This window comes from Chiloscyllium punctatum, chromosome 27, assembly GCF_047496795.1.
Source record: "Chiloscyllium punctatum isolate Juve2018m chromosome 27, sChiPun1.3, whole genome shotgun sequence".
In the NCBI taxonomy this organism is placed as follows: Eukaryota; Metazoa; Chordata; class Chondrichthyes; order Orectolobiformes; family Hemiscylliidae; genus Chiloscyllium; species Chiloscyllium punctatum.
The window spans coordinates 35,481,780-35,507,052 of record NC_092765.1 but is presented as its reverse complement, the minus strand read 5'-3'; the positions used below and the strand labels follow the sequence as shown (position 1 = coordinate 35,507,052).

Genomic DNA, 25,273 nt, shown 5'->3' with positions numbered 1-25,273 from the left:
AATCAAAATAGAGAAGTTAGAAGATTCTGCTTGTCCCAGAGAATAATAAGAAGCTGGAAGTCCCGATCATAGGCAGTCATTGAGGCAAATAGTATTGATGCACTTAAAGTGAAGCTCAGTGCGCATATTTGAAAGAAGAGATTCAAAAATATTGCTCTTAACATTAGATGAGGAATGACTGGAAAAGACTGGAGTGGAATATGATTCTTGCAAAGATATTTATTCTAAGTAACAAAATTTATTATCAATGAGTAAAATGCCAAACTATTTGTTCTGCCTGCCTCATCTGCTAGTCAACATCTCACAAGCTGCAGTTCCTTACTTGAGAAAGAAAGATTTATATAGTAGATGTGCTGCAGAATCTGTGTCATGTCTTCAGCATGTTTATCAATTGTACTGTCCTATACTCCATGTTCCAGAATGTTTGCCATGAATACTAATTCTGTTATTATATTTGAAAGATTGACTTTTTGTTTTATTGTAGTCATTCTCAATTCTAAATTTCCTATTGATTTTAGCTATTTGTAACACGCTTTAATTTCTTGGGATTTTGCCTATTTTCCTTGAGTTTGATAGCTTCACCTCAATGGACACATCTTGTGGGATCTTCGTCACAACAAATCAATAACCAACAATTCATGGTGGACCATGCAAGTACAATCAACTAATATATCCTTGTACAAAGAGATAAGAGTAGGAGACTTCTCAGTCCTGTACCATGTGCTCAAAGGACATAGGACATCCATTGCAAAATTTTTGCTTGGTGTAGTTATTTTTAATTGATAAGAGTTAAAGAATGCTTGATGAACCTTTCGAGGTGCAAGTGAAATAGGCTCTTCAAATGAATGTTGAAGGAGAATTGACAGCATGTACAATTTAAATTAATCTGTTTTTTCATTCCCACTTTGATGAACAGTTCAGATACTGTGAATGTTATTTATTTATTGGTGCAAGCAACAATATTTCCTTGTCACGGGGTTGCAGAAAACACATTTTCATGATTATGTTCCTGATATCTTGGTGGAATTGTTGACATTATTGAATATTTCAATGCTAACACAATGCCATTCACCTGTGATGCTTCCTTTAAAATCTCAAAAAAGTTACCAAACCACTGTTGATGGGCATGGAGAATCTTTATGAACCAGGCCAAACCTCATCAAAATAAATCAAGAAGAATAACTTTATCTAACTTTTATCTTATTTAAAGGCAAACGTAAGGCTCAGTGTTCCTGATGTGCTTTGATTGATCTGCTACTAGGCTTTAAGTTAAACGCACTTTCTTCTTACAATACAGTTAAAATACAAACAAAATATATAAAGAATATCTGGTTGGCATGGATGAGTTGAACTGAAAGGTCTGTTTCCAATGTTGTGCAGAAAACATAATGACAATTGAAATGACTATTCACTGTTTTTCAATGCATGTTGTTACAATCATCTGAAAAGTGAATGACCCTTTTCTTTTTAACCCCCTTCTTAGGCAGTTTTCACTAATATTTTAAAATCTGTTTTATTGCATAGCCATCCTACTTCATCAAACTTGTTTAACCAAATATAAACTGAAGGCCTGCCAATTCTCTTGTGAAAGAATGAAAGAGATAAGAGTTATGTTGTCTATTAAATATAAGAAAACATGACATCAGTCACGTACATACAAGGACACTATACACTCTGTCAATATACAGTGAATTAGCTAATGATAATAGGATGTGTTGACAAAGATTTTTAAACAAACAGATCTTCAGTCGTAAAAGTTGCATTCACTACAGAACAATAAAAGTGTCCATCATCCAGACCTATCATCAATTATTAATAGTAGAAACTGTAAGTATTTGAAGCCTCTTTTCTTGTATGAATAAACATTGATCCATTCTGTCCATTTCACAATGAGCCAGAGCTGTCAATCAAACAAAGATTTTCCCATTGCACAGACGGTTCAAAGCTCTAATAGATGCCTGGGCATCCATTGGTGACCAACTACAATTCTTTCGGTGAAATTGTAATAGGGTGATAAATGATTAGCTTCTGCTAAGTTGATTCAGTTGTAACTTTAAAGTCATGTATGCTGTCTTTATTTCTTTACTATTTTGATTTTCTACTATTATTTCTAGTTAGACAGCAAAATTTGCAGTGTAGGAGTTTCTCTGTTGCACAGGTTGAGAAGTTGCCAGGTAATGACTGTGGTACTAATGTACCACCACGTATACTGGCTTTATAAACAAGTCTCCTGGTGTCTAAAGTAAAAAAAGGACATTACAAGCAATGGGGCCTGTATTGTAAAACTAGAATCTGCTGATACAAACTTAGGAAATGGTGCCTCACTAGAAAACACTTTTCCTTGTATGATGCTGTCAAAAGATGCACAGGTTAGGTGGATTGGCCATGTAAATTGTCCATAGTGTTTAGGGGTGCATAGGCCATGCGGGTTTGCCAAGGTAAATGCAGACTCCTCAGAGGATCGGTGCAGATTCAATCGGCCAAATTGTCCCTGTTCCACCATGAAGGGATTCTATGATCCATTATAGCTCTCTGAATTTAAGAGATTCTGATGTTGAAACTATCTTTTACTATCTTAGGTTTGTAAATTCCCTTAACTTCAATGTATTCTTTAAAATGGGTCATGCGATTTAATAATTAACTGCGCTGGTATATCGCAGCAACAGGATGAGACTATCTGAACCATCAAGACTTCTCCATCACATTGTCATCCACACCTATTACCTTTCCTGCTCAATTTGAAACCTATTCTCTACATTCTATAATTCACCTACTTTCTCACTGTATTCACCTTTGCTTAGACATTTCAATTGACTTTGCATTCATGGACTTACATATTAGTGCATTCCACATTTGTTTGGGCCTTTGTCATGAAAAAAATATTTCTTGTTTTATTTTGTAATATAATTCTCATTGTGTAGTTTCTAGTAGAGGTCTGCCATAATATGAAGGGAATTACATCTGTTGATACTGAACTTTGAATGTCAAAAGTTAACATTTTCACAAGTTAGGCGTGTTCGGATATATACTTAATGTTTGTATTCAACCTTATTGTAAAACAGAGAAGAGAATGTGTGATGTGTAAGAGGAAATATTTGGGATTGATGAGAAGAGAACAGCTGCTTTAATTGCTTGAAATAGTTTTGTTGTACTAAAGGTGCTGTTCACTATTTCAGCACAGATTTAAAAAATCATTTGGCATATATGTTGATGATGAAATACCTATCCAATTCAACCACAAGCTTGAACCTTTTCCCCATATCCCTGCAAGTTAATGCTCTTCAATTACCTATTCAATTGTCCATTCAAGCTTAGTTCAAAGTCTGATTGCAACACCAGATCAAGTATATGTCCCAGCTCTCATCTCTGCTATCATCAATTTTGATGCCATGCTGAGTGTTTCAGTTTGGGCAGACTGCGAGGAGAAGCCAATGTCAAGAACTGTCTAATGTTTTAGACTTCAAAGTAGCACTATTTATTATACATTAATACCAAATGCTGCTATACGTGATAATCAGTGATGCACCAGTCTTTGATTTAGGGTACATAAGAAAAGGTCTAAATTATCTTCTTTTTATATTTATGTCCATATGGTCTTAAGACATTCTAAAGTTCCATCCAGTGTAATATAGTTTAAGCTGGTCTAGTGGAATTTGTTCTAACTCTTCCCATACTGTGCTATTTATGCTCAGTGAGGTGTAGCTCTGTGACTTCATCACAATGTTGCTCCAGCGGCCTTTACATAAAATTAAAAATTATGTGGGGGGATTGGAGGAGAGAATAAACTTCATATTTAAATTCTTTTAACAACTATTTTAATTCCAATTCATCATCCACTTCAGAGGAAAAGATGTGTCTACTGAAATCATTAAAATCAATACTGTTTCTTTTGGATATTTTCACATTTGATTTTTCTTTTCCTCCTTTCCATAATCCTCTAAAGACACCACAGTTTCACCGGTAGCGGAGAGAGAGAGAGAGAGAGAGAGAGAGAGACAAAGTGCATAGGAATAGAGACATAGCAGGAATTAATTGCGGGCAGTCAAGCAAAACCGGCTTGCAAGTTTTTGAAAGGCTGAGCAGAAATGTAAAGAGCATTAAGAATAAGACTGACAGATTTTAATATGGTAGTTAAAATGGACACTAGGAAAAACATGGCAGGAGTCAAATGTCCCTGACGACTATGTACTCAGGAGGGATCGAGGAACAGGGAGAAAAGAACAGATGTCATGGCAACAATAGTGTTTAAGAACAATGGCTGGGATTCTGTCAAGAGACTGTTGGAAACTAGGACAGTTGGAGAATCACTGGAAAAATATGTCAGATTCAGTGGGGAGTGGAGGTGGTCAGTGATCCAACAGAGTCGAAAGGAGTGGCGCTGGAAAAAGCACAGCTGGTCAGGCAGCTTCTGAGGAGCAGAAGAGTCAACATTTCAGGCCTAATGCCTGAAACATCGGCTCTCCTGCTCCTCAGATGCTGCCTGACCAGCTGTGCTTTTTCCAACGCCACACTTTTCAATTGACTCTCCAGTATCTGCAGTCGTAGCTTTCTCCTAGTGATCCAACAGAATCAAGGACCTTTCAGGCACTTAAATGGTCATCATAAGATCTTCCTTGCAGTCCCCAGCAGCAACTTCTCATGTTGCCAGCACCAGCAAGAATGGCAGTAACTTGTGACAGTGCACCCACCAGAGACCTAAGATCATCCAGATCATAGAGTATGGGTAGACGTGTTTGAGTTAAGGGTAGAGTGATGCTTTTCTTGATGCCGGGTGGAACAGAGTGCTTGATTATATGGGACCTCCACTGGGACCCTGCAATGAAATTCGATTGTGGTGGGCTCAGAGATAGTGATTGTGAATTGGCCCATTAATAAGCCTAATCGCCATCACACCATTAACTGACAGGAACCCCACTGCTCTGCACAATTACCTGGGAAGTGTCTGTTGTCACTGGACAACCAAGCATCTCTTGCGATTAAGTGTGCACAGGCACCATGAATCCTATCATGAGGGACTGCCATAATCCACTCCAATGGTTCTGTTCTTCAGAGGTATGACTTAATAAAGGGCTCTAGGACTGAATCTATTTATCTTGAGTTCAGCAACCAGGAAAGGACATGTCACATTGTTGAATGTTTGTTATAGATCCCCAAATGTTAAGAAGGAAGAAGCAGACAAATTTTGAGGAAAATTTCAGAGAAACGTAAAAATAGAGCAGAATTGCAGACACTTTCCTTGCTCTAATATGGACTGTTGGGGATGGTATATCGAGAAGGAAGGGCATGGAAGGTGAAGAATTTCTAAAATATGAATCAGGAAACTTTCTTAATTTGTATATTTCCAGCCCAATGAGGAAGGAAGATTAGCTGGATTGAGCACAGAGGATTGAATTAGGACAAGTGTATATTTCAATGGGAAAACATCTGAGCAGTAGCAGCTATTATATAACTTTGGTCTTGAATTGATCCTAAAGGTAACGGAAGGCAGTTTACACTATTTGTATGATATAGATGGCTCTCTGGGACAAACTGGGATGGTGTAATTAGAGTGATCTGTACCTCCGAGATAGAAAAACAACTGCTTCTTTCCACTTTTGCTGCTAATATGATGAAAGTAGAACTGAACAATCTGTCAAAATTTGTTTGGGTAATGCTGTGCGATTGTGAGACTTTTCATTATGAACTCAAAAGAAAAATGGTTGTTGAATAAGGACTGACTTTAAAAGAAAAGCATTCTTGAAGACAGCGCTCTCGGTCATCAAATTCTTCAAGATACATGCTAACAATACCTATAAATTCTTACTCATTATTCAGAAAAGGCCAGAAAGGTTTTCAAATAATCCCTAAAAATGAAACACTAAGAAACTAGGAAAAAAATGGGCTGTCAGGTGAATTACAATATTTGCTGCAGTGTTGCTGTCGATACATTACAAAGATTTTTTGATGTAAAGCAGATTTAAATTTGACAAATCCTTCTGAATGGAACATACTTTCTTACATGGTCACATTAATAGATCATTTAGTTCCATTTGTTTATGCTATTTATCAAACTATTCTTGCTTTGAAATAATTTCACTTTCATATTTAAGCATCCTGGTTTTCTAATTGAATACCATTATTCTGTCTCTACTATTATTTTTTGGAAGCGGAATAGAATTTATTGTGATTGATGATGAGGCTTCCTCTTTGCTGCAAAAATGCAGTGAAATTTTGGTGATGCGAAATCTAATGAAACACAACTCCGGTTGAGTCAAAGTCATCAGATGTCCCCACTGACAGAGGAGCTAATCCCAAAGCATGATGTCACAGTAAGACAATTTTCAGCAGTGGTAGCTTAGATTTAGTGACACATTTGTAAGCTTGTCATGTTGCTGTGCTGAGTAATCAGTTAGACCCCACAAGAGCACAAAATGATGGAGTACAGGGCAAGCCAACATTTGGCAGTGCAATCTCCCTGTGAAAGGATGTGCAAATCCTATGAGTATGACTTAACCTGTGAGAAGGTTAAAAGTGTTGTCAGTCAGGCAGAAGGTAAAGTTGACACCGCAAGTGAAAAACTATGATGTGAAGTGGAAATTGCAAAGAAGTGAGAGATTCCAAATTCCTCAACCATTCTAAAACACAAAGCAAGTAACTTGGTAGAATATGACAAGGGACAGACTGATTCAGGGCAAGGGGCAGTGATGGTTCAGCAGTTACAGAAACATTAACAGATTATTATCTCCAAAATGTATTGTCTTTCCCAAGACCTGAGCAGGTATGCAGCAAGAGACATTTTTCATGTGGCTGAAAAAAGACTGATTTACAGTCTTTTGTGAGATTATTCTTTGATGTTTAAGTGTGCAATATGTAGCATTGGAACCAGAACAAAGGATGTGTCCCAGGTATGATCGACACCAACATCAATGGTAGTGGGAAGTAGCCATTTCTTGTGAGAGGAAAGTCCAGGAAACCACATTGTTTTGTGGATGTTAAGACAGTACCAGTGCAGTACCATGCTAACAAAACCACCTGCATGACCCCCAGCATCTTTAGGCATGCATCAGGAAATTGGACCAAACATACAGAAACAAAAGAAGGGGAAGATAATCATCATTACAGAGAATTGGCCTCCAGAGCATCAAGCTATTGTCCTTGCTTCTCAGCATCATGGTCAAGTTTCAGCGAACAGATCGGTGGCTTAGGAAACTGAGAAAGTTTTAACAGCAGCTGATTCGTCTACTTATCAAAGCTGTTGATATTAAGCAGGAGTACAACCCAACTGTTTTTGAGACAGAGTCAACTCCCAACATGTTTTAATGTATTTTACAAAGTCAGGCCACACAGGTGTGAACAACATGAATGAAGACAAATTGGCTGCTCTACTGTATTTACATTGAGCCAAAGAGCGCACTTCTAGGCTAATTGGGTTACATAGGGCTGTGTCGCCATCTCTAAGCTCTGTCTAATGTGAATTTGAGAGTAGATCCCTTGGAAGGTGATTCATCAGGATATTGTTTTATATCATTTTCCAAACAGGTCCCACAATTAAAACTACCTCCCGTGAACCACCTGATGCAAATGGTTGGATATGTAAAATTACATTGAATTTATGGGAAGCTTAACTGGTATAATTAGCAATTCTTTTTTCTAGCTCTGCTGATGGTAATACCCACTGACTACACCAGAAATACCCTTTGTATATTTTGGCATTTTTATGTGTGGCAAAGAGTAAGCGACATGTGGTGTTTCTCTTAAAAATTGTGATTAAATCATCGGCAGTAAATTGAAATGTCCAGTTTGGAGTTTAAAAGTGTCAGTTGTATTTCATTCCTGGGGTGACTATGTACTGCTAACCTGAAGAAATATGCAATTGAAGAGTGTTGAGTTGCGAAAGCTAGGGAAGCAATCTGTGACCACATTGTGTACTGAATTATTTGTGTACTGCATAGTAGATCAGTAAATCCACTGAGCTAATATCTCATTTCACTTCTTGTTTCATTGTTTAGCATCCATTTTCTAGTCTTTCACACGGAGGCTGTTCATGATGTTCTGAAGGTTTGGGATGGGCCGCTGGAGAGTGGCATTCTGCTGAGGGAGATGAGTGGCTCCACACTGCCTCCTGATACCCAGAGCACGTTTAACTCCATCACACTGCAGTTTGACACAGACTTCTTCACAAGCAAGCAGGGCTTCGCCATTCAGTTCACAAGTAGGTGCCAATTTATTGAGCTTATCAGGACCATCACTGAACCCAGAGGCACTCCTGCTAGGGGTAGTTGAAATATTGCCTGGAAGGTTGTGCAAAACTTTCACCTGCACATTAAATTTATTTTTGTGGTCAGGCAAATTGTAAATGGACTCTGAAGGAACAGGGTTCAGAGCTCTTTCATGTTAATATTTTATAGATTCTTATTATGTGGTTATTTTCAACTTAGCCTGCTTTTTGCTCTAAATATTTCTTTGTTTTAAATTAGTTTTAAGGACAGTATTCATTAATTGAAAATAAAAGCCAGTTGATATTAGAATTAGAAACTTGAATTTTAAATGTATCTCTTTAAAATGCTGCAAATTATACCTGAAAGGGTTTATGTTTTCTGTTTGATTCAATAATCATAATAACCAGGTTGATTCAGATTAACTGCTTTCATTTCCTCATTTTATGAGAAGCAAGAAATCTACTTTTGCAGCCTTTAATGAAAAGCTCTGCTGACTCTTTAAGCAGCATTGATTTGCAATTGCACAACTCATATTTTATTTAGTGGTTTATAGTGTATGTTTTATGTAACTTCAGATTATTTAGCTGTGTAAAAGTTTGTTGGTGATACTTTGAATAGCCATTAACATTTGCTTTCTGGTTTTCATTGGTATTTACAAATGTAGGAACGCGATGGCCATTTGGCCCATTGAAACACATCCTTCCAAGTGGGCGCGTGCTTCCCATTTTGGGAACCAACATTAAGTGAAAGTTGGTGATAGGTCCACATCACATCCAAAGATCTGCAGGTTAGGTGGATTGGCCATGCTAGAAATTGCCCTGTCGTGTGCAGGTTAGGTGGATTGGCCATGCTAGAAATTGCCCTATCATGTGCAGGTTAGGTGGATTGGTCATGCTAGAAATTGCCCTGTCGTGTGCAGGTTAGGTGGATTGGCCATGCGAGAAATTGCCCTGTCGTGTGCAGGTTAGGTGGATTGGCCATGCGAGAAATTGCCCTGCAGTGTGCAGGTTGGGTGGATTGGTCATGTTAGAAGCTGCCCTGTGGTGTGTATATTATTTGAGTTAGACATGGGTGAAGAAAAAAATCTTCATGTGGTATTACAGGAATGGGGTAGGGGTGTGGGTCTGTGCAGGATGCGCTTCAGAGGGTCAGAGCAGACGCAATGGGCCAAATGACTTCTTTCGCCACTGTAAGGATTCCAAGAAATTCTTTGTGACAGTATTGATTATCATTTGGAAAGATGCATGTTTCCATTGGGCAGTCAGCCCATATTTGTTAAAGGAGGGCATGTAAGATCAACTAAGGGAGTACATATATGGCTAGCTTCAGGTGTTTGAGGAAATAATAATGAGTACTGATTGGATAGTGCATTTGATGTATTCCACATCAATTTTTAGCAAGTCCTTTGATAAACATGGCAGATTGGCTAGAAATGTAAACACCCATAGGATGCTAGGGAAATGACAAGTTGGATTTAAAATTATCTCCGCAGCAAGGCCATAATACATGGGGGCAGAAATTAGGCCATTTTACCCATCAAGTCTGCCCCGCCATTCAATCATGGCTGATAAGTTTTTCAAACCCATTTTCCCACTTTCTCCCCGTAGCTTTTGATTCTCTTGACAAGGTTATGGACAGGCCGGACTCCCTCAAAACATTTCAAGAAGGTAGTCCAGACACTAACTTTTCTTGTTGTTTTAAGCAGGTGTGAAGTGGATATCCCAGGAGTGATGCAGCTGGCCCAGCCATTCAGTTTTAAACAAATCAGAATTTATTTACAGGCTACTGAATGAAACATGAACAGAAGATAACTGAATTTAGAATAACTTAACCCATCTAAAAACCTGATTGACCCTATCGCAAGCTAGTGATGCTGTTCCAAATATCTGCAACATTCCCATAAACACGCCCTTGACAAAAAAGGTAAAATCAAACACAAGTTCTGACAGGAGAGATGTCAGAGAGAGAGAGAGAGAGAGGATCAGCGTGGAGCAGCCTCAAAACTGCTTGCTCAAACCAAACAAAACCAAACCCCGAACTGGAGAACTGGCCACTCCCCTTTCATTGTGCAAATATTTTAAGTGAAAGACTTAAATGCATTCTCAAGTAAATATTTCCAGACATATCGGAATATCTGCCTTTACAACCCCTCTGAAAGAAAAGGACAACATAACCTTGTCAAACTAACAGCATCATCACAGCAATTATCTGTCTCTGTTTTAAATATACTCAATGACTTGGCCTCCGCCGCCTTCTGTGGCAATGATTTCACAGATTCACTACTCTCTGGCTGAAGAAGGTTCCCCTTATCTCTGTTCTGAAAGGTCTTCCCTTTACTCTAAGGTTGTATCCTCAAGTACTCATCTCTCCTGCACAACATCTTCCCAACGTCCACTCTGTTCAGCCTATTCAGCATTCTGAAAGTTTCAATCACATCCCCCCTCATCCTTCTAAACTCTATCGCGTCTAGTCCCAGAGTCCCTAAACATTCCTCATATTGATAAGCTTTTCATTCCTGGGATCATTCTCATGAACCTCCTCTGGACCCACTCCAGGGCCACTACATCTTTCCTAAGGTATGGTCCCAAAATTGCTCGCAATATTGTAATATGGTCTGACCAGAGTCTTATAGAGCCTCAGAAATACATCCCTGTTTTTAAATTCCAGTCCTCTTGAGATGAATGACAACATTGTATTTGCCTTCCTAACTACTGACTCAATCTGCACATTTACCTTAAGAAAAACCTGGACTCGAACTCTCAAGTTCCTTTGCATTTCAGACTTCTGAACTTTCTCCCCCTTTAGAAAATCATCAAAGCCTCCATTCTTCATACCAAAGTTCATGACCTCTCAGGTTCCCAAAAGGGAAACCAAAAGGAAATGTTTAAATCTTGGAATGTTGGCTGGAAGGCTGGAGTGCTGCATGGTCCCTTACCTTTTCTTGTGGTAGTCCTCAATGACTTAGTCTTAAATGTAGGGGACAGAATTAAGAAAATGATCCAAAAACTGACCATATGATTGATAGTGAGAATGACTGATCTAGACTGCAGGAAGCCATCAATGGACTGGTCAATTAGAATGAAAAATCACAAACAGAATTCGATCCAGAGAAGCAGAACGTAATGCATCTGAAAGGACAAGAATAGAGTTAGGGAAGGGAAGACACAGTCTAGGGGAGGTCCCTAGGAAAAGTGGAGCAACGTAATGACATTAGAATTCATATTCACTGATCCCTGGATTAATGGGACAAGTGGGTAAGATAGCTGAAATAACATACTGGAATATTTCCCTTTCACATTTTATAATTCTATAACATGTTTGCATGAAGTCGAGAGAGGAATTTGATGAGAATATTGCTAAGAGTGGAGAATTTTAGCTGTGAGGGACTATGTTACAAACTGACATTCTTTAAAGCAAAAGAGAGTGAGGGGAGATTTATTTGAGGCGTGTAGCATTAAGAATGACTTAAATAGTGCCATAGGAGGACCCATATTCCTGAGCAGAAAGCTCAATAACCAGCAGATATGGATTTAGTGTAAATGATAAAGGATTACATGGAGTTGAGGAGAAGTGCTTTTCACCTGAAGAACGTTGAGAGTCTGGAAAACTGTTTGTAAAAATGAGAGATGCAGAAAATGTATTGCATTTAGAAGTACTTGAAAATGTAATTTAAACACATACAAGGCTACAGAACAGAAGAAATTGGGGTGGAAAATGACATTGTTATTTTTCAGCAGCCGTGGGTGCAATGGGCTGAATAGCTTCAATCACATTGTTTAAATTTCACTGATTCTGTGATTAGCTAAATACTGTCTCGGTGAATTCTTGCTGTCAGGCCCAAGGTAATATTAAGCTCTAGGACAAACTATTGCTCCAGTAAGATTTTCAACAGACAGTGTGTACTGCTGTCAGAGCTGAGCTTTTGTGTATTGCAGTTTGGTCTGCACATCTTCTGCCAGTTGCAGATGCTCTGCCTTCTCCCCAGTTTAAAGACAGGTTTTGGTTTATAGTGCTGTACAGCACAAACATAAGTGGGCCCTTAATGTTCAACAACTGAGTGAATGGTTCGAATTCAAGTCAAAAGCTGTGAAGTTCTTCTCTTTTCATTGTGGTGTTTCTGAAGCAGTTTCAATTTGTATATAATTATTATTTTATTCAGTGTTTTGCAAGCCCTCACTGAAGAGCTGATAATTATGGTAATAACCTGGTGCTTGTGGAGGATAAGCTAATTTTGCAGAATCTGAATCTGGGAGTAGCAATAATTTAGTTTTAAAATTCAAAAAGGAATATTAACCTATTTGGTGCACAGGATCAGGATGTAATTAGTTGAAATGTTTTATCAAACACTAGTGTCTGTCAGAATTATTCCAGGTGACACAATTACGAATATGGTAAGCTCGTGATTGCACTTTTCAGGGAAGCTTTTCACAATTTGTACAATAAATCAATCATCATGAAGTCACGTACTGAGTTGACGAAACAGCTATAGTCTTTGCCTGACCCTGGGAAGGGATAATGAAAGCAAGAATACAGAACATGTGAGAAGATTACAATTTTCCTCACCTACATCTTTGCAGATTTCATTCAGAATAATTGATCCAGTTCAGTTGGACCTGAATTTGCCTGAGGTAAAAACAATGACTGCAGATGCTGGAAAGCAACTCCTGGATTAGTGGTGCTGGAAGAGCACAGCAGTTCAGGCAGCATCCAACAAGCAGCGAAATCGACGTTTCGGGCAAAAGCCTTTCATCAGGAATAAAGGCAGTGAGCCTGAAGCATGGAGAGATAAGCTAGAGGAGGGTGGGGGTGGGGAGAAAGTAGCATAGAGTACAATGGGTGAGAGGGGGAGGAGATGAAGGTGACAGGTCAAGGAGGAGAGGGTGGAGTGGATAGGTGGAAAAGGAGATAGGCAGGTCGGACAAGTCCGGACAAGTCAAGGAGACAGTGCTGAGCTGTAAGTTTGAAACTAGGATGAGGTGGGGGAAGGGGAAATGAGGAAGCTGTTGAAGTCCACATTGATGCCCTGGGGTTGAAGTGTTCCGAGGCGGAAGATGAGGCATTCTTCCTCCAGGCATCTGGTGGTGAGGGAGCGGCGGTGAAGGAGGCCCAGGACCTCCATGTCCTCGGCAGAGTGGGAGGGGGAGTTGAAATGTTGGGCCACGGGGCGGTTTGGTTGATTGGTGCGTGTGTCTCGGAGATGTTACCTAAAGCGCTCTGCTAGGAGGCGCCCGGTCTCCCCAATGTAGAGGAGACCACATTGGGAGCAACGGATACAATAAATGATATTAGTCGATGTGCAGGTAAAACTTTGATGGATGTCGAAGGCTCCTTTCGGGCCTTGGATAGAGGTGACGGAGGAGGTGTGGGCACAGGTTTTACAGTTCCTGCGGTGGCAGGGGAAAGTGCCAAAATGGGAGGGTGGGTCGTAGGGGGGTGTGGACCTGACCAGGTAGTCGCGGTTGGAACAGTCTTTGCGGAAGGTGGAAAGGGATGGGGAGGGAAATATATCCCTGGTGGTGGGGTCTTTTTGGAAGTGGCGGAAATGTCGGCGGATGATTTGGTTTATGCGAAGGTTTGTAGGGTGGAAGGTGAGCACTAGGGGCGTTCTGTCCTAGTTACGGTTGGAGGGGTGGGGTTTGAGGGCAGAGGTGCGGGATGTGGACGAGATGCGTTGGAGGGCATCTTTAACCACGTGGGAAGGGAAATTGCGGTCTCTAAAGAAGGAGGCCATCTGGTGTGTTCTATGGTGGAACTGGTCCTCCTGGGAGCAGATACGGCGGAGGCGGAGAAATTGGGAATACGGGATGGCATTTTTGCAAGAGATAGGGTAGGAAGAGGTGTAATCCAGGTAGCTGTGGGAGTCGGTGGGTTTGTAAAAAAGGTCAGTGTCAAGTCGGTCATCACTAATGGAGATGGAGAGGTCCAGGAAGGGGAGGGAGGTGTCAGAGATGGTCCAGGTAAATTTAAGGTCAGGGTGGAATGTGTTGGTGAAGTTGATGAATTGCTCAACCTCCTCGCGGGAGCACGAGGTGGCGCCAATGCAGTCATCAATGTAGCGGAGGAAGAGGTGTGGAGTGGTGCCGGTGTAATTACGGAAGATCAACTGTTCTACATAGCCAACAAAGAGACAGGCATAGTTGGTGGACTCCCACAGCACATTCTCCCCATGTCTGCATAGGTTTCCTCTGGGTGCTTCAGCTTCCTTCCACAATCCAAAGATGTGGAAGTTAGGTGAACTGGCCATGCTAATTAGCCCATAGTGTTAGGTGCATTAATCAGAGGGAAATGGGTCTGGGTGGGTTACTCTTCGGAGGGTTGGTGTGGACTTGTTGGGCCGGAGGGCCTGTTTCCACACTGTAGGGAATCTAAACTAATCTATTCCCTCACCTGAGGTCTGGTGGCCCTCAGGTTAAATCACCACCAGTCGTTCCTCTCTCATAAGAGAGCAGCCCCTATGGTCTGGTAAGACTATCACAGCAACAACAATACTGCTAGTTTCCGGAAGTCAGAAATGAACATAGAAAATTCTGTAAGTGTTCAGCAGGTCAGGCAGCATCTTTGGAAAAACAAAGTCACTGAACAACAAGTAATGGTCTCCCATGTGGCGGGTTTGATGGTAGGTGAGGACAATTCCAACTTCTCACCACTACTCCAATTAAGTCATTGGTTGGAAGGCTCAGGCTAGCCCTTCCTGTCTTATCACTAATTAAAGTCTTTAAGTGGGAAATTAATAACCATTTAAGGATTTCATCCCAGGAGCAGGAGACCTGCCATATGGAAAGTCTGAAAAGTAAACCCTGCTGTGATTGCATGTGGGCCTCCACAGGATCCCCTGTCCAAAGGGACTTAGTGTCTGACTGAGGGACGTGATGTCTAGAAGGGGGCACTGAGATCACACCCGTACCCTTGTTGCCAACTCCATCCTACAGCTCCCCTGTCTATCCCCACACCTCCCTCTCCATGTCCCAGCAAATCCCCCCAACCATCATTTACCCAGACCAGCTCCTCAGCGATTTTGGGCCTTAGTTGAGTGAAGTACAGGCAACAACCCCCGCTTCCCTGCAGGTATGTTTCAACTCATGCCCACCATCTCTTTGAGGGCACATCTTCAGTCAGAGTTCCCAATCCCACGGAGACCCCATTCCTGTCCAGTAAAGTGCCTTTTTTTGCAAATAATTCAACAGCCCTCCCCAAAGGAGATGATTCTGGGCTCTCACTAGTTTTCCACCCAGTGGGAAAGACTCTATTTTCCTCCATTAAGTATCACCCACAATTTCTATTTGATGATCTTTCATCAGAATTGGAAAAGATTGGAGATGTAATAGATTTTCAACAATTACAGAATAGGGTGGAGGTGAGTATAGAACAAAAAGGGAAGTCTGGGAATAACACGTCAGGCAGTAGAGATTCAATAACAAACAGGATGGTGTTGCAAGGCAAAAGGGGATAAGTAAAGATAGAGAAAGATGGGCGTAGAAGAAGTGAATGGAGTAATGGCAATAGGTGCTATCTTAAAAAGATGTTGATGCGGTGATTGTAACTGTGAAACTGTTAAACTCTGTGTAGAATCTGGAAGATTGTCAAATGCTTAATTGAGGAATGAGGTGCTGACTCTTGAACTGAAGTTCAGGTTCTTTGGAACAGTATGTGAGGCCAAGGACAGAGATAACAAATTGGCAGAGGATGAGATTGTAAATGAAAGGCAACAAGGAGCTCAAAACCCTGCTTGCAGTTTGAAAGGTTCCACAGCTAATGTTGAATTTGCTGCATCCCCAATAGCAAGATAGCCAAATGCTGACAATACATTTTTACCAAGATGGAACTCATATTAGAAAATAATAGAACAAGTGGGTGATTTCTTAGCCTTTTGTGTAGACAGCTTCATAGTACTGCATTACAAACAGATTAAACCTTTAATCTTAAAAAAAACAATCCATTTAGTTCTGCCCTTTGACATTCTCATTTCCAAGTAGAGATGTTTAATGAAACTTCTTTTAAAAACTAATATCCCATGTCTTCAAGGAAGAAAGGGGTCGCATGGTGGTTAGCACTGCTGCCTAGGCATCCGAGTTTGATTCCAGCCTCGGACAAGTGTGTATGTGGAGTTTCTACATTCTCCCCGTGTCTGTGTGGGTTTCCTCTGGGTGCTCCGGTTCCTTCCCACAATCCAAACATGTGCAGGTCAGGTGAATTGGCCATGTTAAATTGCCCATAGTGTTCAGGGATTTGTAGGTTAGGTGAATTAGTCAGAAATAAATGTAGAGTAATGAGGAGTGGATTTGGGTGGGGTGCTCTTCAGAGGGTCGGTGTAGACTTGTTGCGCCGAAGGGCCTGTTTCCACACGATAGGGATTCTGTGATTCTATGAATGCTGCAAAAGTTGGCATTTTTTTCAAAGGTGGAACAATAATTCTACCACTGCAAAAATAAGCGCCTCACAAGTAACATTTTATTTCAAACTATCTGTAACAATGGGATAGTATGTCTGGTGGGACAGTTTTGATGGACTAAATGGCCTACTCCTGTTCCTTTGCTCCCACGTCATCTGTCATACTGGGGACCCAATATTGAATACAGGCCAGTTTAATGGATTGCGGAAGGATCCATTATCTAGGTTAGAAGTTCGGCACAATATCGTGGGCCGAAGGGCCTGTTCTGTGCTGTATTGTTCTATGTTCTATGTTCTATGTTCTATGTTCTATGTTCTATGATCCCATCTGGCTAGTTTGTCATGCAACTTATTGTAATAAGGTCATTCCAAGGATAAAGAAAGAATCATAACCAAAGAGTCATACAGCTTGGAAACAGAGCCTTTGGTCCAACCAGTCCATGCCAAACATAATCCCAACTAAACTCGTCCTACCTGCTACACCCTCCAAATCTTTTATATACGTGTGCTTATCCAGATGTCTTTTAAAAGTTGCATTTGTACCCATGTCCACCTCTGTCCTCTTACTTTTGAGAAACAGCCTTTATTTGCCATTTACGGTTTACACATAAGAGAGTAGGGTACAGAATTCCTGGAAGTCTGCAGGCTCCACACTGATTCCAAGAGTCCCTCTTGTCAGTATGCAACATTGATGGTGTATGCCATTCATTAGCCTAAAGGGACTTACCCATTATCTGACACTTAGGATGTGGTGAACTCTAATTGGAGGCAAGATGAAAGGAAGTGAACTGATTGCTTTCAGTAGTGTAAGACGTTGTGAACCTTGATTATTTGAAAGTAGCTACATGCAGTGCGATAAAAATTGTTAAAAAGTTTTGGTTCTGTGTGAGCAAGTTAAATCTTTTAGCAGTATTTAAAATTGTACATTTGCAGTGCAAGAGGAAATGATGAATAGGAAGTAGAACAACAGAAAGCATTTAAGGGAGAATGAGTCTGAAGAATCACTAACACCAGGTTGTGCTCCTCAAAAGCCTGTGTTCCCCACTGGAAACAAGACCTTTTGAAATTGCACTGCAATTGCACCAATGGTGGGACATTTATTCGTTTCAAAATATGATGACTATAAAATGTTATTGATCACATTTAACGACAAGAATATGTTTGTGCTCAGATACCTAGTATTACAACACTGTTGATAATAATCTGCCATTTTTTCACGACTTTCTTAGTGTTGGAAATGATGAATAGTGAGAGAAATCTTTTGCTGCCTGTCATCGACTAATGTTCTGTCTTGAATGTGGTCTCAGGAGCTTACGAGTCAATGTTCACCTTTCAATGGTATTCAGTAGTGTTTCCACCGTAGCAAGTGTACCTGCTTCTGTTGAATAGATATCATATTTAAAGCCAGATTTATAATGCACTCAGACAGGATGGATAATTAAGAATTATATTGCCTGAAATTGTTTACCTTTGACAATTTAATGGGCTCCTGTCCCCATACATCCCTCCGGTGAGGGACAGAACATGATTTAATGGCCACTGTGGTGGCCACATTTTTAGATGTTGTTAGTAGGAGCTTCCAGACAGATGAAGAAATTCTCTCCTCCACCTCCTGATATCAGCAAAAACCAGAAAAAGATAATTCCACTCCTGTAACAGCAAGGCAACCATAGACAACACGAGTGGAACAATCAAGTAAAGCTCAATGGTGTAGGAGGGGAGGAAAAAGACCCCTTTAAGAATACATTTGAACATCAAAATTTCTTTGCGGTTAAATCATCAGGAGAGTAGTTTTGGGGAGTTGCTCATCCAGATTGTGTAGGAGGTGAATTAGTTAACTGGGGTGATATGATTCAGTAAGTACTTGTTGATGATATTCTCATAATTGGTTACTCATCAACCAAATGGCAAACCCATTTTTGTGAAAACTATACCCCTTTAAAATGATTAAAAAGGTGTTTTGAAGCAGCTGTGTTGATAAACTAAAGTAAGTACATCCTGTTTCAGTGAATGTTCAATAAATAAAAGAACTGGAGCATTTTGGATAGTTTCCAGTCCAAATGACAGGTCTGCTTTGTGAATTTCTTGTCAAATTGTTGCATCGCTACAAGCTAAGTCACGCCTGAAGCACAGAGGAAGCAAACCAAAGCAATCATTAAATTCACAGTTGTGTGATAAGTGAGACAGCCCCTTACCAAAAAAAAGTGTACATAATCATTTTTATTGTGTTCCTGACAATGCGCTTGCATTAGGTATGCCAGCTGTGTTTGAATTCAAAGATGGACCATGTATAGCACTCGTATTTACATATCTGTGAAATTTAGCCAATGGGGCAAGAACTGAATAGTGGCTTTAAAAATCCATGAGTCACTCTGACAATGTAGAGACTTGGGAAGAACAAGCCACAACATGACATTGTGTATATATAATACAGTTCTCATGGGCACAGAGTGAGACATGGAAGGCATTTGAACTGAGCAGAATCCCATGTTCATGGAATGCCCTGCCAGTAGCAGTAGTGGACTCTCCCTCTTTATGGGTATTTAAGCGGGCATTGGATAGGTATATGGAGGATAGTGGGTTAGTGTAGGTTAGGTGGGCTTTGATCGGCGCAACATCGAGGGCCGAAGGGCCTGTACTGCGCTGTAATGTTCTATGTTCTATGTTCTATGTTCTAAAATTAAAATTCTCCTGTTTCAGAGCTGACATAAGACCATAAGATCAAAAGACATAGGAGCAGAAATTAGGCCATTCAGCCCATCAAGTCATTCAATCATGGCTGAAAAGTTTCTCAAACCCATTCTCCCACCTTTTCCCCATAACCCTTCATCCCCTTGACAACCAAAAGCCCATCTATCTCAGTTTAAATATACTCAGTGACCTGGCCTCCACAGCCTTCTGTGGTAATGAATTCCATAGATTCACCACTGTCTGGCTGAAGAAGTTTCTCCTTATCTCTGTGCTGAAGGATCTTCCTAAGGCTGTGCCCTCAGGTCCTAGCCTCTCCTACCAAGGGAAACATCTTCCCAACATCTACTCTGTTCAGACCATTCAGTATTCTGTTTCAATTAGATCCCCCCTCAACCTTCTACACTCCATCGGGTAGAGACCCAGAGTCCACAAAAGTTCCTCATATTTTCAGCCTTTCATTCCTGGGACCATTCTCGTGAACCTCCTCTGAACCTCCTCCAGAGCCTGTACATCCTTTCAGATTTATAAGGCCCAAAATTATGCACAATACTGCAAATGTGGACTGACCAGTGCATTATAGCACCTCAGAAGTACATTCCTGCATTTATTTTCAATTCCTCTCAAAATAAATGCCTACATTATATTTGCCTTCCTAATTTCTAACTCAACCTGCAAGTTTACATTGACAAAGTCCTGGACTAGAACTTCCAAGATTCTTTGCATTTCAACCTTCTGAATTTTCTCCCTATTTAGAAAATAGTCCTTGCCTCTATTCTTCCTACCAAAGCTTATGACCTCACACTTTCTCATGTTGTACACCATCTGCCACTTCTTTGCCCACTCTCCTAACCTGTCCAAATCTTTCTGCAGCCTTCCCAACCCCTCAATGTCCCTCTATCTATCTTTGTATCATCTGTAAACTTAGCCAGAATGCCCTCAGTTCCTTCATCCAGATCATTAATGTATAAAGTGAAAAGTTGTGATCCCAACACTGACCCTTGTAGAATGCTACTTGTCACCAGCTGCCATCCTGAGAAAGACCCTTTTATCCCCACTCTGAGCTATCTGCCAGAGAGCCAAGCTTTGATCCATGCTAGCACCTTGCCTATAAAACCTTGCCTCTATCTTGCTCAGGAGCCTCCTGCCCGGCACCTTGTCAAAGGTCTTGATGAAGTCCAAGTAGGTAATAAGTAGATATCTTATTCCTTCCACTATAACACCTGCCTTTTTGTTACCTTGATCTGCCATAAATTTTCCACAGAAAGCCATATACAGGAAGACTTGAAATATTTATATATATGTGAGTGCATTCAGTACTTCCAGGGTTGAAAGACAGTCATTTGGCAATTCTTCTAAACCCCACCATTTCTAACAGAAGAAAGATATAATGATCAGGTCAGGAAACACAATAATTTCCAAATTACTCTCTAATGCATACAGTGTGCCAACTTGAATTATTTTACCATGTCATAATCTTGCAACTTTCTACTTTCTGACATTGTGGAATAATTTCGCCACAGGGACTGCACTAGTTCAAGAAAGCAGCTTGCCACTTCCTTTTTGAGGGTGATTAGAGTTGGGTGAGAAGACTGGCCTTACTGATGCCCATAAGCCAGGAATAAATCGGAAAAATATTTTAAACTTTAAATAATCTCATGCAAACTCCTATAGTCTTGTCACAACCATCTCAGTCAACTGCTTTTGTCACACTTGCATACCTGCAAGATATATTTTTGTTTCATATCAAATTACAATTAAAAAATGTGTTCTACCCCATTATGAACCACAGGTATGTTAAGCACCTCAAGGTATCTCAATGTACTAGTCCTGTGCACTCCCACATATTAAAACATAGTAAAAGCAGTTATCAAAATCAATAGTTGAAATATGAGGACAGACATGTATGGTAAGCATGCTTCTTGGAACTTGCAGTAGTGTGCGTTAAAGAGGATCCACAACTTCGTTGACTATGATTTTTAACTATTGTGTACCGTTACAGTTTCCAGAGCTACTTCGTGCAATGACCCTGGGGTTCCTCAGAATGGCACTCGAAGTGGAGACAGCAGAGAGCCACAAGATTCAATTGTGTTTCAATGTGACCCTGGATATGCCCTACAAGGAACAGCTACCATCACGTGTGTCCAGATTGACAATAGATTCTTCTGGCAGCCTGATCCGCCCACATGCATAGGTATTGATTTTCCTGTCTCTTAGCTAAGTAGACGCTGTGCTTTTCAGACTGTTTGGAGCATGTTTTAAAGACTATTTTTAACACAGTACTTGAAATTGATTACTGAAAAGGCTCCATAAGGTAACTAAACAGCAGTTCTATTTTTAAACTAACACTGTATTTCATCAAGCTGTTTCTTGTTTGAAGAAACTTATCTAATAATAAAGCCAATAACTTGAAATGATCTTGAAAAAATCAACACAAATATTAAAAGGGATACTATTCTGCGAAGGAAGCTGCATCTATTAACTGATTGTTCTTATCAAGCAAACTGTTCAATGGTAATGATCAAATCGTATGTTTGATCTCATTTAGTGAGCTTTCTTGTTAATAACATCCTTGTTAAATTTCAGGTATCAAATTGCGATTGATTTAGGAAATAACCTATTCTTCTCTTTCTCTAATTGGTGCCTGTCATCTGTCCAGTCCTCCCACTGTTGTGGATTATACTTCTCACCAACCTCCATGTTAATATTGATACTGCTAATGGGAATTCGCACCTTGCTGTTTGCCTGTCAGCTAGGAGTCAATAGTTTCTTCACCTCAGGGAGTGATTTGCCAATCTTCATTTGCTTCACTTTAAAGATTGGATTAGCTTTGATCTTGTTAGCATGGTTAATTTATTCATTAGCTTGTGTACTTAATTGTAAAATTAGGAAGTTAAGAAACTTCGAGATTCGCAAAGACAGACCATTCAGTCCAACAAATTGTTCTTTCATTGAAGCTTTTTACTCCCATCCTATTGACTGCATTTTACTGTATCATGAATGATATTGGTTTGCTTCCATCTAGGAATGAATTATGTTCTACCAGTCTTAAATGTGGATGGGAATGCTTCCCAAATTCATAGTAATCCCACAACTAAAATGGAGCAATGCAGCAGGAGCACAAGAAGTGTCCATTTGAAAATATTTGAAGAGCTCAATTCTAAGACATGTATCTCGTTAGTTGAATTATGATTGTCTGTCCCAACTGATTTTGGTATTACATAGTCATGCTATTTAATGATGCCATCTCGTACATCGCCAGTATTGATACTTTTGCTTGTCATACTCCGAGGCCAAATCAGTTTGGGAATGCTGAATCCTTTTATTCACGTCCGACATTAGTGGTAATGAGTTTTGAGAAGATTTGTAGCTCAGGTTGAGGTTCTGGATGTAGGTTTGTTCGCTGAGCTGAAAGGTTTGTTTTCTGATGTTTCATCACCATGCTAGGTAACATTATCAGTGAGCCTCCGGATGAAGCACTGGTGGCATGGCCCACTTTCTATTTTTGAGTTTAGGTTTTGTTGGGTTGGTGATGTCATTTCCTGTGGTAACGCCATTTGTGGTTCTTTTTCTCAGGAGGTGGTAAATGGCATTCCAACCAGAACTCTATCAACAAACACATTGACTTGGATCACATTTACCAAACCCTGAGAAAAAAAGCTAGAAATGGCATCACCACAGGAAATGATGTCACCAACCTAAGGAAACTTAAAGGCATAAATAGAAAGCGGGCTATGCCACCAGTGCTTCATCCGGAGGCTCACTGACAATGTTACCTAGTATGGTGACAAAACATCTGAAAACGAACCTTCCAGCTCAGCGAGCAAAGTTACACCATTAGCAGTAACAGTTGACTGGCCACTTGATTAAATCTGACACTAGTTCTGCATCTGAGAAATATTAATCAGAAAGCAGAAAATAAAACAATGGTGTTCCTTAACGATAGGGAATTCTCATCATACCAACAATGTATGTACAAATGATTTAAATGTAAAGAAGGATTAATTTGCCTTTGCCTACTTAATTGAGTAGAAAAACTTTATTTTTTTACAAAACAAAACAAGAACTGTTTAAAAAATATAGATTTCACATAATCCTTCTTTTCAACTACATAAAGCGCTAAATTGCTGGGTGGGAAGAAATGGCATAAACCAAGATTCCATGGAATGGAGAGAGACAATTGGCATCAGCATGAAAGTGCATCATGACTTGTTTTGTATTTTTGTGGGCACTATTACCTTGTTCATTGGCATCAACTTTTTTTTCTTGCAATCTTTTAGGAACTGTTTCATTACTTTTAATCAAAAATGATCAATATAATTTTCAGATTTCTTTGTTTAGATTTTGGTTTAAGTTCATAAGCTCATGGAAGTTCCTGTGCCATGCAGGAAATAATTTATGAATAATTCATTTTGTTGAATTCTGGATTTAAATCCTCTACTTCACAACATCTTTCCGACAGGAAGGACACCAGATTTGCATCCAATATTCCAACAGTGGCCTAATCAATGTCCTGTACAGCTGCAACATGACCTCCCAACTCCTGTACTCAATACTCTGACCAATAAAGGAAAGCATACCAAACACTTTGTTCACTATCCTATCGACCTGTGACTCCACTTTCAAGGAGCTATGAACCTGCACTCCAAGGTCTCTTTGTTCAGCAACACTCCCTAGGACCTTACCATTAAGTGTATAAGTCCTGCTAAGATTTGCTTTCCCAAAATGCAGCACCTCACATTTATCTGAATTAAACTCCATTTGCCACTTCTCAGCCCATTGGCCATTCTGGTCAAAATCCTATTGTAATCTGAGGTAACCTTCTTCACTCTCCACTACACCTCCAATTTTGGTGTCATGTACAAACTTAATAACTGTACCTCTTATGCTCACATCCAAATCATTTACGTAAATGACAAAAAGTAGAGGATCCAGCACTGAACCTTGTGGCACTCCACTGGTCACAAGCCTCCAGTCTGAAAACAACCCTCCACCACCACCGTCTGTCTTCTACCTTTGAGCCAGTTCTGTATAAATGGCTAGTTCTCCCTGTATTCCATAAGATCTAACCTTGCTAATCAGCCTCCCATGGGGAACCTTATCAAACACCTTACTGAAGTCCATATAGAACATATTTACCACTCTGCCCTCATCAATCTTCGTTGTTACTTCTTCAAAAAACTCAATAAAGTTTGTGAGACATGATTTCCCACACACAAGCCATGTTGACTATCCCTAATCAGTCCTTGCCTTTCCAAATACATGTACATCCTGTCCCTCAGGATTCCCTCCAACAACTTGCCCACCACCGACGTCAGACTCACTGGTCTATAGATACCTGGCTTGTCCTTCTTAAACAATGGCACCACGTTAGCCAACCTCCAGTCTTCCGGTATCACACCTGTGTCTATCGATGATACAAATATCTCAGCAAGAGGCCCAGCAATCACTTCTCTAGCTTCCCACAGAGTTATAGGGTACACCTGATCAGGTCCTGTGGATTTATCCACCTTTACGCATTTCAAGGCATCCAGCATTTCCTCCTCTGTAATACGGACATTTTTCAAGGTGTCACCATCTATTTCCCTACAGTCTGTATCTTCCATATCCTTTTCCGCAGTAAATGCTGCTGCAAAATACTCGTTTAGTATCTCCCCCGTTTTCTGCGGCGCCACACAAAGGCCGCCTTGCTGATCTTTAAGGGGCCTTATTCTCTCCCTAGTTACCCTTTTGTCCTTAATATATTTGTAAATACCCTTTAGATTCTCCTTAATTTTATTTGCCAAAGCTATCTCATGTACCATTTTTGCTCTCTTGATTTCCCTCTTAAGTATATTCCTACTGCCTTTATACTCTTCTAAGGATTCACTCGATCTAGCCTGTCTTTGCCTTACATATGTTTCCTTCTTTTTCTTAACCAAACCCTGAATTTCTTTAGTCATCCAGCATTCCCTATAGTAACCAGCCTTTCCTTTCACCTGAACAGGAATATACTGTCT

General features: G+C 40.2%; 1 protein-coding gene across 1 annotated transcript in view; it reads left to right on the top strand.

Moving 5' to 3' along the window:
- Positions 1-25,273, top strand: part of csmd2 (CUB and Sushi multiple domains 2) — a 602,495-nt gene that overhangs the window by 272,697 nt on the left and 304,525 nt on the right. Inside the window, exons 21-22 of the mRNA XM_072548527.1 lie at positions 7,989-8,191; positions 21,277-21,468. Of these exons, the coding sequence (XP_072404628.1) occupies positions 7,989-8,191; positions 21,277-21,468 (395 nt within the window). The remainder of the gene's footprint in view (positions 1-7,988; positions 8,192-21,276; positions 21,469-25,273) is intronic.